This window comes from Gymnodraco acuticeps, unplaced genomic scaffold (assembly GCF_902827175.1).
Source record: "Gymnodraco acuticeps unplaced genomic scaffold, fGymAcu1.1, whole genome shotgun sequence".
Taxonomy (NCBI): Eukaryota; Metazoa; Chordata; class Actinopteri; order Perciformes; family Bathydraconidae; genus Gymnodraco; species Gymnodraco acuticeps.
Genome location: NW_022990889.1, coordinates 331,004 through 351,164, shown reverse-complemented (window position 1 = coordinate 351,164; position 20,161 = coordinate 331,004). Strand labels below are relative to the sequence as shown.

The window sequence follows — 20,161 nt, the reverse complement described above, 5'->3', positions numbered from 1 at the left end:
TATATTACAATAACCTGACACAAACTATACCTTTCTATAAACTCTCACTTGCAACACATGTGCATTAGTTCGTGTTTAATGTCCATTTCTACTAATATGGGTGTTTTGTTTATAGTTTCATAATTATTGTTTAGCTTTATTGTGAACTAATACAATTAACTAACAGCCCAGTGGACAAAGTGCTGTGCAACGAATGGGTTCTTCTTGAGAATAATTCTTATAAAAATAATAACAATGTGAGGCTACATATAGGTATCTCCATCACTTTTTGTTGAAACACTGAAGGGAAAACCTGTCCTACCTGTCACAGGTAAATCCCGAGGAGAAGGGTGATGGGTGGGTGCTGCCCATGTTCACTCCTCCCTTTAATCCCAGAGCGAGTAGTGTCAAACTAACTACAATAAAAGTATTTCCGGTATGATCATATTTCAAAATAAACCACACAGTGACACTTATTTTGAAGTGAGAAACAGATAACTAAAATGTGAATGAAATTATTAAATGTTACCGGTAATGTAAAGTACATTAAAGACAATAACTCGACTATGAGGCCATGCCAGCATCAATTCTTTATTTATCACTACTCTGATTTAACAGTGCTTTTACTTTGAAGGCCGCACTGTCTCTGTTCCGATCGGCTTTCGGGCATCTGCTGTCTGTCCTGTCATGAAATTGTGTGGAGTAAATGCTAATGTGAGATTTCACTGCTCACTCCGTTGTTCGTGCGGCTTCACGTGCACTGAAATGCTTGACTAGCCGGAGCTACTTTTCTGATGATAGAGAGTTCACAGTGGGGATTACCGGCTGCCTAAAGTCATGGTGGGAGTTTTCGCGGGATGAGAAGCACCAGGGACCGCGCGCATAGGGGACATCCAGGGCGCCGATAGTGCGCACCCGCAGGAGCAGCGGTGGGTGGCGGGCAGGCGGACGGGCTTGCGGCGGGGTCGGTCCCCTCCTGATGACAAAGCGGGTGACCCCACCGATGAATAACTCGGGAGGAGCTTTCGCATGAGAGACAAGATGTTCGCAGCGTTTTTCCCCTGAAGAAACTGCGGCGCAATGGCAAATATCTTCTGTTCTGGGCGATTCTGCTGGTCGGAGTTGTGGCAGTGTACCATGAGATGGTGGCTGCAAAAGCTTGGAGCAGTGATACCAGTAAGTCTGTGGTCGCCGGTTACGACAGGTCTGACTCAACAAGTGTTATTTTTTTAAGTGATGCATAATTCACACTGGGCTTGGATCTAACAAACAACGTGTTACTGATACAACAGCATAACAATGGAAAGTGAGCATGTGCATGAAAAAGTTTGCAGAAAGATCTGGCTGCAGGAAAAATGAAGGGGTCACGCAGCAATAGGTAAAAATTGTGCAACTTCTAAAGAACCGATGCAACAGTATTTTCTCACTTCCTTCCTTACTTCTTACTTTGTTTTCATTCATTTCATTGTCTCACATTTGAAGCTGTACTTTTATAGTGATAGGACTGCAATTAAAACATATATATTTGAACCACCTAATTTCTAATTGTGGATATAGCATTAATCTTAAAAAAACCTACAGTAAACTGCAGTTCATCAACACAACAAAGTGCCGCTGGATAAATAACCACAGAGATTAATCATCACCTTTCTGACACATATTAAGCAACATATTTTAAATGATGTGTGGTGAAGCCAAAGACAAAACATGTTTCCATGATGTGCACTGTCTGTGCACAATAAAGTTTTAACTAACTAACAAAAGGACTATTCATTGCAGTTGTATTGGATTACAATACTTTTCATTTGTTGTAGGAGTCACTATGTGAGCATTAACAGGAATACACTTTACATATACTTTTACCTTTCTTTAATCATGCTGGATTGTTGCACAGGGAACACGAGCCTAGAGCAGGTGAGACAACAGGTCGATTTAAAGAGATGGAGCAGTGTGTGTGTTTTAAGAGCAGGGGAAAGAGCAAGGGAGGGGGGGGGGGGGGGGGGAGGGTAGGTCAGATTGCAGGTTTACACTCAGAACAGAAGGAAGTCTCGTCTCACACTTGGTAATCCAACTTCCTGCCCTTTACCTTATTTACGCCTGCGTTTGCCATCTGTTGCATTGTACTCACACCCAAGTATAACATAAGGGTGTCACCGCCCTGGCAGAATTGGAGATGAAAACAGTGAAAATAGTCAGGTTGGTGTCTGCCCACAAGAGAGAAGTAACAACACATGAAACACACACTTTGAACAAACGGCTGACGTGTAAACACATGCCTCAGACCTACATTACAGGGCTCGCCTATCTACACATTCCTGGGCTGTAGCCCCTTCAACACAGTGGGACTTCTGTTAAGGACCACATATAGCCTCCAAACAGAGCTGAAAGGCCAAAGTGAAGACCTAAAAGTGTAATGGAAAAATCACAGGAGATATAAGAATATACTGTCAGCGTTTTTACAGGCGTCAAAAGCTGCAATATAACGTTTTTTTGTAAATCTTAAGCATTAAAGATTGTTTTATGTTACATTCTTTTTTATGTACACTCAATAATCAGACATAGGCTCGTTTTTGTCATATTATTTGAAAAGGATGAGAGGAAATAGCATGTGTAATGTGTTGCTCCAGTTAAAAGAAAATGCCAGACACTCTATCTGACACTTAAATGCGAGTGTAATTGCTTATGATGATTTTTCAGTCCTCAGGCTTTTTTGAAGTTCAACAATCATAGTAAGACACAAGCACCATCATAAAGACAAGAATATCAGTAGTCCTCTGTCACAGCAGTTTTGGTCATGAAATATAGATAGCTATTTCAACTTGACACATGCTGGAAGCTGTCCCTAATCTGATCATGCAACTTCTGTTGCAGGGAGCTATACACCTTTTTGGTTAACACAGCTTGAAACTTTTGAGTATTCACCTTTATTCAAATTAAGCAGCAGTTTTTAAATATCTGTCACCCTTAAACAACACATGTAAAGAAGAAAAGGCTGTCTTGCTTACCTATAGTGATTCGATCAACATATTGTTCTCAAAATATCTAAAATGATTATGACATCTTTATATCAGATTAGATATTGTGCTTACAAAGAAATATATGTAGTATTGCATGAAGCATTACTGTTTATGTGTAATACGTCACTAAACACCTTATTTCAACGCTACGCTACATTCTGCACACACACACCAATATGTTATAATCAGGAAATGAGGATCAAAGAGGTCAAAAGTACAGTTTCCGTCCATGTCGTCATTAAACTGTAGTATAGGGTCCCCTGACTGAAACTGAAAGGGTGAGACTGTCACTGCTATAGGTGTGATCTCAGGCTCAGCTCTGCAGATATAGGTCTTTAAGGGACGGCTTGTTTTTCCCACATGTAGGTCACATGGGCACTTAAGTACATAGATAACCTATGAAGTGCTGCAGTTAATAAATGTCCTGATGGAGAAAAAGCTGCCTGTGTGGGCAGGTGATTTTATTTCTATGGTGTCATCCTCTCTATGGGCAATCCTCCATCATTTCTAGATAATCGTTTTGGTAACAGCTGTATTTGAGTTAATGATACATACTTTAATCCAGCCGATCAAATGTGTCCTGGCAAAAAAACGCTTGGCATGACCCTGACTGCAATATGCTACTTATGCCATATCTGGTACCTTTTACTATTTGTGAACTGCATATTTGACTGTCTTAACTGTTTGCTTTACATAGACTCCCACCAAGTGAAACAGTGTCTAAAATCCTTCTAACCCTAACAAATATTCCAGTAGAGAAAATGTTTGGGCTGCAACAGGAGGGTAGATGTACCAAATGTAGAATATAGTCTACAAAATAGAGCGCACAGACCAAAATGTCATGATAATACAACAGCCACATGAAAATCCTCCAATCTCCTTGTTTAGATGTAATTTATGTATTCTGTATAACATTACATTACATTGCATTTAGCTGACGCTTTTATCCACAGCGACTTACAATAAGTGCGAAAGGCTGAAAGTCTGTCGCCCTGCAAACATTTTCTTTTATCAACTGTAACATTTCAGCTTTGAGTCAGGAAGTCCACCAAACAAAGCCATACAGCCAGTTTGAAATTATTTAATTTGATGATGGCATAAAAGAAAAATAATTCAACCAATGCATTATCCCTCCGAATATTGTCACAGAAAGGCAGCGGTATAAGGCTAAGTAAAAGGACTGACTGCAGCTGAAGATAAAAATATTCCTCACTTGCTTTTCCTAACCGCTACTCTAGAATTACGTGTGTTGCCAAAATGGTCCCACATGTCTCAAGGGTGTGTGTGTTTGGAGATCTCCACCCTAGTGATAATGACAGACTGCAATTCACTCAATGACACCACAAGCTCAAACAAAACCAAACACAGAGGTCCTTCTTTAAAATACACGCCACCCTATAATTTGAAAGATGCCAGAAGAGGTTAAAAGGAATAATATTTCTGCATCTGTTTTACCAAAGTAAAACCATAGCAGCTCATGGAAGGCTGTGAGTAAGATGTGTTAAATGCACTGGTCATCTGCATTGAAATGGAACAGGGAGTGGATGGGTGGGACTCCGTTTGGGACACTGGTCTCCTTTGTTTGCCCATAATAAATGGATGAAAAAGGGAGAAAATCGAAATCTGGTAATACCTAAAATAGGCTACGTATACCTGCTATCAGACATCCAGAGAGTTTATATTGAATGTGATGGGGGGGGGCCTTCACAGTTAGGTCATTTTAAGGCGTGGTTGTGCTATGCTATTTACAGAAGTACTTTGAAAGAGTTTTTCTTCCTACGTGTACATTCATGCTTTCTCCTCTCCACACTCCCTCTCTGTAAATAAACTGATTTTCCTGAACTAAAAAAGAAAAAGAAGCAGATAGAGAAACACAGTTTATAGATTAGAATACATTTGTTTGAATGTGAATTCATATTTATATGAATAACAACCTGGAAAATCCCACATTACATTTAAATCATCAATCATAAGAGTTCTTAAGACAAATGGACCCATCTGTGGACAGTCGATGCATACTTGTCTGTTAGCTGATTGTTTTGAATCATTTCCTCAGGTATGAATCCTGACAGCAGCAGCTGGAGGAGATCCATGTTTGACGACAGGGTAAGTCTAGTGGCGGGGGAAAAAATGATGATAGAAAATACGTTGGTACCATGTGTTTGTGCATGGAGAGGTAGAGGAAAAACAGGCTCAGACTTTAACGTGTGTGTTTTTCAGGTCAGAAGGGACCATCAACCAGTCTCTGTGGAGGATTCAACTGCTTGGAGGGCCAGCTACACTCCACGAATCTGGAAACCAGAGGTGTGTGTGTTTGTGTGAGCGGGTCCAGAGTGCTGCATGCTTAAACCCTCTGTCTCACCTCTTTTGAACTCTGAATAACCTACCCAGGCCTGCCCACTTTTCTCCCACCTCAGCTCATTTGCTTTTGTGTACAGTATGTTTCCTCCAGTAGGGTGTTCTTCAGCAGCTTCCATTGCTCTGTCATCATGTTTCCACTATATTAAGCAGAGCTGTGCTTCGGCCAGTTGCTTGCACCTCATGTTTCATGTTTAGGGGAGGCTGTTGCTGTGTCTGGCTCCACACACCAGAGTAAGCAAACCTGCATTAGCCCCAGTGATCACCTACAGTATGCGTGGGTGCCAAGTCGCTGATGAGAAATTGTTCACTCTCTATAACTCCTCAAACCTGGTGATTCATTAACTATCAATGTTACAACCAAACTAAAACTAAACGGGCTGATATGACAATATATTTGTGAACTGCCCTGGATTTTTATGATGTTTATTCTAGAGTAGTTATCCCAGTAATATCCATCAAAATTCTACTTTGTGTGAAAATTAATACAATTCAACTAAAAGCATTTTCTCACCAACTTGATAAAGTATTATTTAATTAATTGATTTTTGTTGTTGTTGTCAACATTGATTCATCCGAAATGTTCTCAATTAACTGATCAATTGTTTGGACTATAAAAAGTGGGAAAAGTATTCTCTCAGTTTTCTATAGTCTAAGATAGCGTCTTCAATTGTAGTGTTTTGTCCAACTTACACTCTAAAACACAAAGCTATTCATTATTAAATCACACAAGTAAAAGAAAAGCTGAAATTGCTCACAATTGTGAAGCTTTCACGATAGTACACAGCAATACCATTAAGGAAGTTCATTAAATGTCACACCCTTCACAGATTTAGAAGGGAAGGAAAGCTAAAAAGGTGCGGTAGATCCATGAATGAAATTAGTTTTAGCTTGAAGGCATTGTTTTCCACAGCCGCTCAGTGGCCTTTGATCACAGACATTAAAACAGAACGAAACAACGTTGTTAAATGATTGAAAGCAGCTCTGAGCCTGGGTCACGCTAATATTTAACTTACTGTGCTGATGACAGCTTAACATTTAGCTGGACTGCTAATGAAATCTGATGAACTGCTATACTGAGGCTTTGGCTCCTACCTGCATTATTCTGCCTCTGTGCTGCCACCAGCACACACAGATCAGATAACATGGCCTCTTTGGCAGATGTCACACAGGTGTTTGTTTACAGGACATCCGGGCCCCTCCATTGCCTCTTTATTTGTATGCGTGTGTGCCATTGTTTCATGGCTTTGTTGGATTCGAGGCGGGGAAGCGCTATTAGACAACGGTTTCCACTGTCACATAATTCCTGTAACCCCAGCCCACCTGTGTATAATATAATTTACAAACAGATAATCTCAGATATGCAAATAGATTTGGTGTCATTATTTGAATAGATTTTGAGATATAGTGTATATATGAGATGTTTGCCTCCGCCATAATTAAATCTAGTATTATGTACACTGAAAAATAACACAAAATAAATCTGAAATAATACATTTGTTTTTTTACATTATATAATGCATTGAGCAGCACAGATCACATTCCATTGAATGTCATACAGTTGGGAAGACTCCAGAAATATAGGAGCCTTTATTTAAAAAAAACACTAGCAAATAAATAAACTAAAACTTCACAGCTAGTTACCACTAGAGGTAATGCTTTATAATGTAGGTAAACAAACCCTTTAAACAAGGCTTGTCTGTACTCAGAAAGTGGGTTGGGTAGTTGGTATCAGGTGACTGTTGGAATCAGCAGTTACGTCATTGTATTGTTAAGTGGTATCCAAGGAAGTCTGTATTAGTAGGTTTTAGTTTACCAAGTACTGAAGCCAGATGGTTAATTGTCCCACTGCTGACTGACTGCAGCACAAACACAAGTGGTCCCAACACTGTCCTCTGTCTTCCTTCCTGCAGTATAAGGGACAGGCCAATCTGCATGTTTTTGAGGACTGGTGTGGCAGTTCTACAGCTGACCTCCACAAGAACATGCACTACCCACTGTATCCTCATGTGAGTAAATACCTTATCTTCATTTGACATGTGTTATGTTGAATTGATTGTTTAAACTGTTAGCCACACTAGCATGTTCAAGATTACATTTTCAAAGGCTTAATTGTCAGAAGGACAATTACTACATCTTAGTTTTATCATATTTAGTCCCAAGTTCATTCAACATTGCAACATACAATATACTTAAGACATAAAGAAGAAGACATAAACTAATGCAAAACATCAGTGCAATTTACACATATGTGCAAGCAGGAATAAGTATAGACATATACAATAGATTAAGATAAAACAATGTAAACTATACTCAACAGTAGAAAATATACTGTAATAATGTATTTTCATGGTGCAAAGTCACCATCTGCACTCACTCGGACTAAAGCACTTTTAAACACACACACACGGTTTGTTTTCACTCAGAGGTGCATTCTACATCCACGTGCTAAATCCTCACGTCCCTGGACTCAAGATGTAGTCTCACTTTGAGTAAGCATCATGACTGACTCTTTGTGTTTCCCCTTCCTCCGCCTTTCAGTCCAGGACGACAGTTAAGAAGCTGGCCGTCTCTCCTCAGTGGACCAACTACGGGCTCAGGATATTTGGTTATCTACATCCTTACATTGACGGTACAACATGTACTTTTTCATCTAGTTTCGGTCTATTAGCATGTACATGTGTGCGCAATACATATCACTCTATCTTTTACTTAATCAGTTACTTTATCTCCTTTTTTTTCTCTCCTTGTCTCTCAGGAGAGTTTGTGTTTGCTTTGAGCTCTGATGACAACTCAGAATTTTGGCTCAGCACAGATGACTCTCCCGATAACTTGCAGTCATTGGCATGGGTTGGAAAGGTATGCTAATCTGTGAGCTTCTGAAGCAGCAGTTGATCCTTTCCTCAAACCTTACTGTCTGTAATATTTGTTTACATGTTGGCTTTTCTTCTCTAGACTGGAACAGAATGGACAGCCCCAGGTGAATTTGAGAAGTATGCCAGTCAGACCTCCAAACCACTCTGGTGAGTTTTGACAATATATTTCACAGGCCTTTATGTTAAAAAATCAGCAAACAGGAACAACTGTTATGACACAGACTTTTTGCGTGACTGCAAAACTCAATTGTTGGAGACAACTTAAGTAGTTCTACAAGACATGAATGCCATGCTTCATCAGGGCTGTGTGAGTGTGGTCTTATCAGATTGAACAGTGGCAACATAAAGGATAGAATTGTGATTTGGTGCGCTGTTAAACGGGAATTAACATTTGTCTTTTGTCACTCTTCCTCTACAAAACATACATAAAACAACACAAGCTAAATCAAAAATCAACATTGCCAAGTCTTCTTTTTGTAAAAGTGTAGAACTTATGCCAGAACATTAAACCAATGCCTTAACGTAAGCAGTTTACGTCAAAGAACCCATGCGTAAGCATTTCTGCTTAAAAATGTATATGCACTTCTGAGAATTCAACCTACAGTTGTTGCTACTTCATGGAAATATTTGCTTACATGGTGCCGTTTCTTTTCAGGCTGTGTGGGTGGAGTTAACTGGAACCAGGCAGGATATTTAGTAGGCTACATGATGACTACTTTTGTTGGTTGACTTGACATCAACAAGAGCCTGTTCTGCCACAAGTGTCCGCTTCAATGAGATGAGCTTAAGATTGCAGAAATAATATGTTCAGAGAAAACAAACTGTGTAGTACCCAAAATAAACCTAAGAAAAAAAAATATATATATCTGCTTGATCGGCTTGAAGAGGCTGCAGAGGAAAATATACTGGTGAACTGATGTTTATCTGACCGTGGGAGCTGCAGCATTTCTTTATGTATCAAATCAACTTTATTTATACAGCTCAATATCACACATTTGCCCCAAGGAGCTCGGCAAAATGTACAGCATTTCCTTAGGCCATTTGATTAGGTAAAGAATCCTTTAACAGTATAACATAAAATAAACTACTTAGGAGCCCACACACATACTTAACTAAAAGCTAATTGATTGTGTTTCTATTTAGGAACAGTTTAGGTTCTGTCAGATGTGACTAATATAGTGTACTTCTTAATATGACCCTTTACTGTCTGACAGGCTGTCTGCTCAAAGAAGGTACTTTTTTGAAGTCATCCACAAGCAAAACCACAGAGGGACTGACCATGTGGAGGTGGCAGTAAGTCATCGAAAATATCCCCTCCTTTCTTTATTTGTCTTATTTACTTGTTCCTAATAGCCATATTAGGTCTATTTCCTGTGCAATATGAGTCATAAATGGGAAGAAACATGCAGTTCTTTGTGTTGGTTTCACACAGTGGCAGCTCCTTGACCAAGGCTCTCGTTTCAAGGTTATTGAATCCCATCACATCTCCCTCTACGTTAGTAAGTACAAAGAAAACCCATACATCAATCCTGCTGTTTAAACAATGCATCACTCAGTAAATCTGTCTTTGTCTAGAGCTCAGGGGGGGGGGTCTCCATCTCACATGTCAAGTCAGTGGTTTTGTTGCAACGTAAGTACAGCTCTTACTGTCATGTCATGTGATTTGTCCCACAGATGAGTCTGCCTTGTTAATGAGTGACGTAGCCCACATACCACAGACGGCTGCAAGCCACCAGCACACCTCCACAGAACAGCAGAAAGATGCAGCAGACATGCTGAGGGAAGACCCACGAGACTCTTTCTACCAAGGTGAGAGACGTCTCACTGTTGGCCTCTTTCTTTACCACACAGCAGATAAATGACCTCATCTTCCATTTCCGACTCTTCAATTACAAGTACTGTGCAGCTTATATCCTCCCACTCAATTCAAAGTATTCTTATCTCAAATGTGTTGTGTGTGTTTTGCAGTGCCTTTGCTAGACAACAAGTTCCTACAAGGTGTCCTTCCTGACTGCTCGTACAAGCCCAGCTACATAATAAAAGACTTTCCTCTCCTCCGCTATCAAGGACTGCAGTTTGTATGTATTTATAAAGTTTGTTAATTTACACCCACAATATTCTTCAGAGCTCAATATTCACACAAAAAAGGCCTGAATACAGATGAGGATTACATTGAGGACACAGTGTTTCTTTCTTCCTGCTCCAGAGTTATACAGGACGTTTTTTCCATCTTTCATAGAACTCTTATTTTGTTTAAATATGTGTTCCTTCTAAGCAGGAATCTAAATGATGGCAGTATATAATGCCCTCGGAGAACTAGTTTAAAGATGATGAAGACATGCTGCATCGATTGGAAAGCGTCTCACATAGTAGCATGGCCTCTGATTCCCTCAGTTGATCCTTTAACCTCAACCTGATTATTCGTCACTTTGAGCTGACTTCCTGAAGTCTGTGCTGGTTGCCCAGCAACCTCCTAGTGACAACAAGACACGAGGATGTTACTGGCCAACAAAGAAATACTCCTGCGCATAACCCCTGATAGCACACAATATGTTGATTTGACACTTTGGTATGATACATCGTGTAAACTAGTGACCTTTAATTTGTTTTAAATGCTTTTGAAAAGAGCCAGGTCAGCAGTGTCACTCTGTTTTCCCTCAAGGCTGTTGTTCCCAGTTCATTTGGGAATGCCATTTTAAAATGCAATACATTTTGGGATATGTTTGGTCTTGAACCATCCAGCCTTTGGATCCTTCTCATAAAAAACTCAGACATTAAGGGAGCTTTTAAAGATGGAACAGACGCTGTAATGTATTCGGCATTAAAATGCATACTTTGAAGGATTTGGCTGTTGAATTGAGACGCAGCTTTTATGTTAAGCAGTTAGGATGTAGAAGCAGTTTTATATGAGAGTGATATTGACCTCCTCACCTCAACAAAACTATTTTAGTTTGGAGATTATTTGAATATGCACCTTACTTAATATATTTTCTGAAATCTGCTGAGAAAAAGAAACGCATGCAGTTCTGTTATTGTCTAAACTCTGCACAAACCTGTTGCATCCCTCTGACATTCCTTAATACAAGATCCCCTGATTTATCAGCAAGCTCTCATAGCTTTAACAGTGTCTTTTATTCTTCCCAGGTCCACATGTCCTACATCTTCCCCAATGACTACACCCGACTTACACACATGGAGGCAGAGAACAGCTGCTTCTACCCCGAAAGTCCCTACTACATGAAGATGTAAGACTCCATGCATTAACATGATCCATATGTTGTAACACTTGTGTGTCATTCTGTACTAAATGAAATGCAAACTGTGGGACAGAGAATAATTAAAATAGATTTACAGTATGATCAACAGAGGGTGCTGTTCAGTGTTCACATCACAACATGAAAGGGTTTTATTTATTATTTTTTAAAAGAGATTCAGTTCAAGCAATACAGTGATTTGTGATCTTAATCTAACATCAGGCCAATTAATTTATTATTAATCTCTGCCTGATTATGTGTGTTGTCTCTAGGTTTGGTTTCTCCAGATACATGAGACTAGACCGACCTGATATGCAGGAAACAGGAAACATAGGACAAGGTCTTTTTAATTTTTTAATTTAAAAAAAATGTAAGTTACTTGTATTGTCAGTCTATAACACTCTCGTTTTCTGTTAGATTTTGGCTTCCAAAGAAGAAAATCGGAGCAAGTTGAGGAAGATTACTTTAACAATGAAACCTATCAAAGAGAAAAGGAAGCGGGACGGGACCAGGTTGATAACGCAATCTTTCCAGACTATGGTGATGATTTTGATGATTATGCTCAGAGACGCAGGCGCAAACTCTTCTCCTTAGTCGCGCAAGACACTAATAACAAGCTACGGAACACGTCTGACACAAGACGGTACACAGATGAGTTGCAAAGGAGGCAAGGGAAAGACATTGTCCCAGAGCAACAGAAACCAGCCCAACCTCAGCAAACAACACCAGCCTCAAAACATCAACCGCCTCTGCAACACAACCGCTCACAGTTAAAGCTGGAGAGCCGGATTGAAAAAGTAGAAAAGATCAAACTGAAGGGAAAGTTAAAACCAGCAAAGAAACGAAAGCCTGAATCAGTAAATACCGCTGTGAGACCAGGAAAGACAAATCCCATGAAGTCATTGGACAGAGAGCAGCTTAAACCAATGGAACCACCAGCAGTCCCCTCAGAGCAGCTACATTCTAAACGGCTTAATATACAGAGGTCCCTTAAAATGAACAGTACCAAAAATCAGAGACTCAAAGACACAAAGCTTCAACCCTTAGAGAAGGCTAAGGAGGATGCTCCTCCGCCTGAAAAACCCACAGTGGACCATCAGCGGAAGTTAGTAAAGATCGATCTTCAGCCAACTGCCAATCACCAATTTGCGACTCCTAAGAAGGACATTGAGCACTCTGTAGTAATGCTAAATCAGAGGGACACATATACCAAAAAAAAACTTAGGGATAGGGAGCGAAAGAAGAAAATGCCTCTGCAGGATCTAGAAGATAGCATTAACAGAGCAAAAATGATGGCTGAAGACAAAATGGAGAAAAAACAGTCAGTTACGAGAGAAGTGGAGGACCAAGGAGGGGAAGAAGAGGAGGATCGTAACAGGGCAGTGAGACAGAGAGACTCTCTGTGGGGACCAGGGGAAGACTTTGAAGGTACGGATGACGAGGATCTTACCCCAGCGCCGGTGTTTGACACTGAGGTCAACTGGAGCCAGACTTTCCAGGTCAACCACCTGGACCTTCAGGCTCAGCGGTCGGACTGGATCGACCTACAATGCAACATCTCAGGCAACGTGCTCCTCCAGCCCCGTGACGCTTTGCCCATAGTCCAGGCTTTCATGGACCAACTCAACCAAAAGCACCATGGGTAACTACTTTTTTTGTATTTGCACCAGGGACTGCATCACCTGAATGTTGAGTTGCTTTCATGGCAGAAATCAGCCTCAATGTAATGAGTTTTTTTCAATAATTAGAAATATAAAATGGGTAAAAAGATAGAATGCAATTTTTTTCGATTGCCTAACTTCTGCAAGATGAATACTGGTATCTCTGTGGGATGTGAAATATTTTAATTTGAATACATATTTCAGTATAAAAGAAAACCAAAAAGAAAAAACAGCCTTACAGTATTTGTGTAGCAGAAATACTTCATGTTTTTTTTAACTTCCTTCTTGTTTATTATGTAACAACCTTTCACATCCATTTTAGAACAGCTTGGTGAGCTTGACCCATAGTTTGAGACCCACTGACCTAAGTGAAAAAACAATTAAAGTATATAATAAATGGAGAAAAAAAACGTTGTCACATCAACCTTTCAATTAAATATAATAGCAAGTACAATCTGACCTTCTTCATGTATACAATTAAAAACCTGTATATATTAAAAGTGCATTTCACTATGTTTTTTTATATTCTTTCTGTCCTTGAAGGCAGTTCACGTTGGTGCGTGTGGTTAACGTTGTGAAGCGTGTGGACGGGATGCAGGGCAGCCGCTACCTTGTGGAGCTTGAGCTGAAAGATGCAAACGGCCAGCTGCTGCGCCTATCGCAATACATCTACACTCTGATCCACCATAGCAGGCAGCCCAGCAAGGACTTCCGTTTCCAACGACAGGAACCTCAGCTGGTGCTGTGTAACCCGGTGGGCTTCCGCTGGAACCCAGAGGCCACCGTTCACTTCATAGTACCAGGTACATCCACCCTTCACACGCCCCTTTTGTTCATTTGTGATTTCATTTCACCATCTTTTTGAGTCACAAGTACAATAATCTTCAAGGTACTTGGGTGATAAACATTTCACTGTAATGGATAACAAACAACTCTCAATATGTCAGCACTTACTTCTTTGACCCAATTACCTGTAGAAGGTCTCATATTACTATTATTAGTCATGTCCCAACCACAGCATCCTAGTCATTATTTTGTTTCTCAAAGAAAACAAGACCTCCATTATATTGCCATCCATGGCAGATTCAGAGCTGAATAAGAACTCAGACCTCAGTGGACCTTTTGTAAAAGAGGAAACTACAGAAGCCAATCTTTTAAATGCACAGAAATAAGGACAGGCCTTACGGGATTAGATCCTTAAAATGAAATATCAAAGAGAAAAACCTTCTGGCACCCTGGAGATTGTGTCATGGCAAGACTGTTGAACTCGTCTTATACAATGAAATTGTTCAGTTTACACTGAGGCTAAATAATAGTGCCCAGAGGTCTTTATTCACTTCAGTAATCAAATATATGGTGTATTAATGTCAGTATCGTCTATTTTTTGAAGAATAATATAGTCAAGGGAGTTGACATTGAAATACTGATTGTAGATAACATTTTCAATAGTTCCTTTTTCTTTAGTTAAAGATACATGTATGCTGTTTATCTTCTGTTGTTTTGTCTTCATCAGATGTATTATATGATAATAGTACCATCAAAATGTCTTACTCAATTCATATTTTTGAGTGTCTATTCAGTATGACAGTTAAATACTGATGTTGTTTTTTTCACTTTTTGTCTATTCATGCATTACTGACCAATTGTCTATACAACTTTCAGTGAAAAACCAGGCTCGCTGGGTGCAGCAGCTGATTGCAGATATGGAACAACTTTTCAGAGAAACCAGAGACTCCAACTTCAACCTCATCATCGCCGACTACAACAGCACTGACATTGATGTGAGGAAGGCTTTGCAGAAGTCCTCACTCCCCAGGTATGTGTGTGTGTTTTCTTCACTTTGATGTTCAATCTTAATGTAATAAAACGATCACACAGAATATATTTGTTCTAAAATGTTGCCCGTTGAACATATCAGGTACCAGTATGTGAAGCTGAGCGGAAACTTTGAGCGCTCTGCGGGTCTGCAAGCAGGAATCGATCTTATAGATGTGAGTATTGCAACAGAGTTTTCAAATGAATAGACACGTGTAAATAAAAGTAAAACCATATTGGTATTGATTTTCTCTTCTCATTCTCCCTAAGGATGACCACAGCATTGTGTTTCTGTGCGACCTCCACATCCACTTCCCTCCCTCCATCATTGACACCATCAGGAAGCACTGTGTGGAGGGATACATGGCGTTTGCTCCAATAGTGCTGAGACTGTCCTGCGGGGCTACGCCATTAGATGCCAAAGGTAGATGCAGATTCTCCCATCTTCAGTTAAGTCAGTGAGATATTGTTAAATTAGTTAGTAGTCAGGAGTGAGGGTAGGAACCCTGTTAGATGTACAGCAAAGTTGGAGAGAGAAGGTAAACTTGAAGAGGGGACAGTGCTGGAAGCCTTTCGTTGCAGAAAAAATTGGCTGGTTTGGTTTGACATGAAAAGCTGCCATTCCTAGACTTTTTGTGTTGTGCCTGTTCTATATATACAGATTACTGTACGCTGTTCTGTGCTTGTTGTGTTACGACTGACCCATCATAGGAAGCCCACTTTTTCAATGCTCCTTTGTCGACACAGGTAGTCAGTATTAAAACAAGCAAGTTGTCTGCATCCACAGATGGGAAGGAATCCACACCGAAACCTCAAAGCTCTTAATTTGCATTGACATGTAGGATTAACAGTTTAATCCCTACAGTCACACAATCAGACTTGCCAGGTTGTAACAAGGGGCAGGGGTAGATGAATAAAAAGTAATGTTTTGCTCACATTGATTTAATGTTCAAACATAAAAAGCAGCGCTCTGGTAAGTATTGCACTTTTAGGAGAATTGTGGATGTAGGCAATTTTACATATATATGAACATGTGGACATACCACCTGTGTTGCAGGTTACTGGGAGGTCAACGGTTTTGGCCTGCTGGGCATCTTTAAGTCAGATCTGGACGCAGTGGGAGGAATGAACACCAAGGAATTCAAAGAGCGCTGGGGAGGAGAAGACTGGGAGCTCCTCGACAGGTTTCTCCTTGTTTCTTCAGATTAATTGTTTTCTTGCTCATATTTTTTTTTATATTTTAAATTCATGTTTTTTGTTCCACTTTATTGTGAATAATGTTTTTTTTAATAGGCCAATTTGAAATATGTGTTGCCACTCAGTGTTGCTGTTACCAACAGTAATAATGGTCTCTCCACTTACATACTCGACTTTAACAAGTTCATGCATGTCCCTTTAAAGTTGTTTAAAAGAACTCTTGGTGTGTGTAAACACTGAGTGGAGCAGATGGATTACAAAATAACTGCTTGAATGGACGAACAGGTGATACAGGTGATACACTACAGTGTAAGAGTGTCCTTGCGTAATTCAATTTTTTAATGTTCCTAAAGCAGTGTATATTACAGTGAGCAGGGACCTCACGCTGCATTATGTTGCAAGATTATTATTATTATTATGTTTAGGTTAGAAGCCATTTTTAATAACCAGATGAAAAAACAAGGCGGCATTTACCTTCACATGGCTTTTTTATAATACAAAAATATATATCGAGTAAATCAGTCGAAATCTAATGTTGAACAAAATAATGTAAATCAAACCAACTAGTATACGTATTTCTGTTAATAAGTGGTTTAAGTTTTGTATTTATATGGGAATCTGCGCCGCAAGAATAAACAGATTGCGCCTGTTTTCATTGAGTGCTGGCCAATTATTAACCTTAATATAGATGTAAGTTACCAAACTCTCCCCTCCTTTCTTCTTCAGGATTCTCCAGGCAGGACTGGAGGTGGAGAGGTTCTACTTGAGGAAGTTCTTCCACCACTATCACTCCAAACGTGGCATGTGGAACCGCCGTGTGTTGCCTAGGCACAGTTGAGCCTGTCACCTGCTCACTGCACCATAACAATGATCGCCACGGTTACAACCACGGCAACCAGAGCACTTTAAGGCCAGAGCCTGATACATGCATAACCATACAACCTGCTGACCGACAGCCACGGTGTCCAAAGATCGGATACTGTCTTCATTATGTGAGCTGTGTGGAGAAAAAGCAATCCACAGCAGTGACAATCGTTGTTAAGGAAATACTACTGATAGAGTTTATTACACTGGATGTTCTGTTGACTACTGCTAGGGTACTGGTGCATGAGTGCCAACGACTGTGTGATATTATAAATGAAGTTACACCATGTCACCTGACTGAGGCAAAGATCATCTGCACTACCTACTGCAAAGGAACTTCTCTGATCCAAAGACAAAAACGTGAATTAAAAATGGAAGTTCAAGGATGTATACACACAAGTGACCTATATCATCACAAGTCTTGCACATGAGTCTTAACTGTTTGTTTTGTTTGTGACAAAAGGAAATGTCTGTGTTTGACAGCAGATTTTCTTTATGGTAAACAGCCTTATTTTTCATGTTGTAAATTATGGAAAACTTTATATTTATTTTGTCAATGTGTAGGATTTGTATTTGAGTTTAAAGTTATTTTAAGTGTACCTCCGTTTACCTGTTAAGTTCCCCCCACTTATTTGTTCCATTACATACTTAATGTGCCTTCTTTTGTGAATTCAGGTAGCCTACTGGGGCCACAAAGTGCTGTTTTTACAGATTCAGGAAAAGCCTTAAACTGGAAATAATTTAAATATTTAAGTTAATTTTACGAGTGCATCATCTAGTGTTGTCAGAGAAGGACTGTTAGTTATATTCTGACAGGTATGTTTGAGTTGCCCAACTTATCACAGACAGTGTTGGCATATGAATAAACAATCCAATGTTCGTAGAATAACTGCTTTTTTGCTTACACTGCCACCTACCAAAGATAATAGAAGTTGATTGGAATAACCTCTACCTTATAATATAAAGAAAATCAGGGTTTGTTTTTTAACATGACAGACTATTGAAAATGTAAATATAGAATTATTGGCCATTTTAGTCACAGATTAGTTTTACTGAAATGTTTGTCTGTACTGCCAGCTCACATTATTTGTATTAGTCTATTTGCTAAAGGTAATAGTTATTTTTTCAGAAAAATAATTGTAATTTCACAAATCACAAAATCTGTCTTGAAACTTGGTTATTTTTACTGTCAGCAGTAAATAGAGTAATACAGGAAATATTGTAGCTGAAACATATCGTGTATTTTTTTCATACTGTTTATTGGCAATACAGCATTTTCTCTGATTGTCCACATTCCAGTTACATGTCTTGTGCCTTTCTTAGACTTTGAAATGTAATACATGTTGAATTGTTTCTCTTTTTAAGGGCAACCAAAAACACCAAATTCTGGTGTGATGCCAGACTGCTGGTGGTTTTGGTTTGTAACACTGCCAAGATGAGTGTGATTTCCCCTTGTTCATGTAGCAAAGCATTGAAACTTTGAAATGTGGTTTCTGTTTTGACCAGAATGTTTCATGCTTTCCTCTTTTACTACTCCATCTCTTACATTGTTATTTTTAGATATACCTCATCCATCTCTTTGTGCTGGCAGACGAACTGCTTTGTTGTACGAGTCTCTTCTCTCAGGTAGAGTTTTTTCTTTTTTACCATGCTTTCACCAATCTGAGAAATAAATTACTTTTGCCTTAATTTCCATGCAGTATGTGTGCTTTTATAAATGTTCATATAAAATGCAATGCAAGTAGTTGACTGAGCAATCTCAACTGATATCACAAATCTGAGATATTCTGGCTGTTTACTGTCTGGCTAAAGACTTAAAACAAGAAAATAGCTCTTAGTTAATTTTACGAGTGCATCATCTAGTGTTGTCAGAGAAGGACTGTTAGTTATATTCTGACAGGTATGTTTGAGTTGCCCAACTTATCACAGACAGTGTTGGCATATGAATAAACAATCCAATATGAGAAAACTGAAACAAAAAACTGTTCGCAGAATAACTGCTTTTTTGCCTACACTGCCACCTACCAAAGATAATAGAAGTTGATTGGAATAACCTCTACCTTATAATATAAAGAAAATCAGGGTTTGTTTTTTAACATGACAGACTATTGAAAATGTAAATATAGAATTATTGGCCATTTTAGTCACAGATTAGTTTTACTGAAATGTTTGTCTGTACTGCCAGCTCACATTATTTGTATTAGTCTAAAATGGACACCTGATTGCTGAGTTCTCACAGCTGTGGGGCCACGTCCCTTTAATTAGTTAACTCTCTGCAGCTGGTGGCCCTCAAAAGGAAATCTAGACTGGCTCCCTCCTGAGTTGTTATTGTATCTTTTCAGTGGCCCAATGGTTTTACAATTACATTAAACCCTAAGTTATAAAGTTATGAGTTTAACCCTCAATACAGTTACACCTACTCAATAAAGCTCTTAGTATTCTACAAATGTTTAAATCAAAGTTAACCCTAGCAGTCAGTTAGTTCAGTTTTAAGGTTTCAGTCAAATTACTTGTCCCAAGTTTCTGCCTGACAGATACTGTAGCGGTTTTGAGATTTAAAAATCACAATTTCAGTCAGATCAACTACAGAGCATTTATAGAGTACACACACTGAAACAGAGAAGTCTAAAAACAGAATGTTACTCACACAATTCTAGAAGTCACCAGTTGTTATCCTGTCAAAATCGAGTTGCACACTGGCAGGTCAGTGACCAGGATGAGATTTAAATACAGTTTATGGGGGGGGGGGGGGGGGGGGAAGTGGCCGCAGATCAGAGCTGATGGGCCTCAATCGAGACTGGCTCCATCCTGAGTTGTTATTGTATCTTTTCAGTGGCCCAATGGTTTTACAATTACATTAAACCCTAAGTTATAAAGTTATGAGTTTAACCCTTAATACAGTTACACCTACTCAATAAAGCTCTTAGTATTCTACAAATGTTTAAATCAAAGTTAACCCTAGCAGTCAGTTAGTTCAGTTTTAAGGTTTCAGTCAAATTACTTGTCCCATTCTAATAATACTAACACTGAAGTTCTGCCACTGTCTGTGTTTAAGTGGATGTCATTGAAGACCTTTACAAGAGCAGTCTCAGTGCTGTGGTTTGGACGAAAGCCTGACTGGAACACATCCAAACAGTTAT

At 39.4% G+C, this 20,161-nt stretch overlaps 1 protein-coding gene across 2 annotated transcripts; it reads left to right on the top strand.

Annotated features, from left to right (window-relative positions):
• The first annotated feature begins 694 nt into the window (after window positions 1–694).
• Window positions 695–18,710, top strand: b4galnt3b (beta-1,4-N-acetyl-galactosaminyl transferase 3b). Of its 2 annotated transcripts, none has more exons than XM_034233667.1 (20): window positions 695–1,155; window positions 5,053–5,102; window positions 5,217–5,300; window positions 7,268–7,363; window positions 7,896–7,986; window positions 8,113–8,213; window positions 8,310–8,377; window positions 9,445–9,523; window positions 9,663–9,729; window positions 9,905–10,039; window positions 10,199–10,308; window positions 11,375–11,475; window positions 11,757–11,824; window positions 11,902–13,126; window positions 13,689–13,948; window positions 14,808–14,961; window positions 15,064–15,136; window positions 15,231–15,384; window positions 16,018–16,144; window positions 16,884–18,710. In XM_034233667.1, exons 1-20 carry the CDS (start codon window positions 1,122–1,124, stop codon window positions 16,993–16,995), a joined length of 3,189 nt encoding a protein of 1,062 aa, XP_034089558.1. In that variant the 5' UTR covers window positions 695–1,121; the 3' UTR covers window positions 16,996–18,710. The 2 variants fall into 2 exon arrangements, with proteins under 2 accessions (XP_034089558.1, XP_034089559.1); XM_034233668.1 differs by lacking the exon at window positions 695–1,155 and adding an exon at window positions 1,179–1,357.
• Window positions 18,711–20,161: the final 1,451 nt, after the last annotated feature.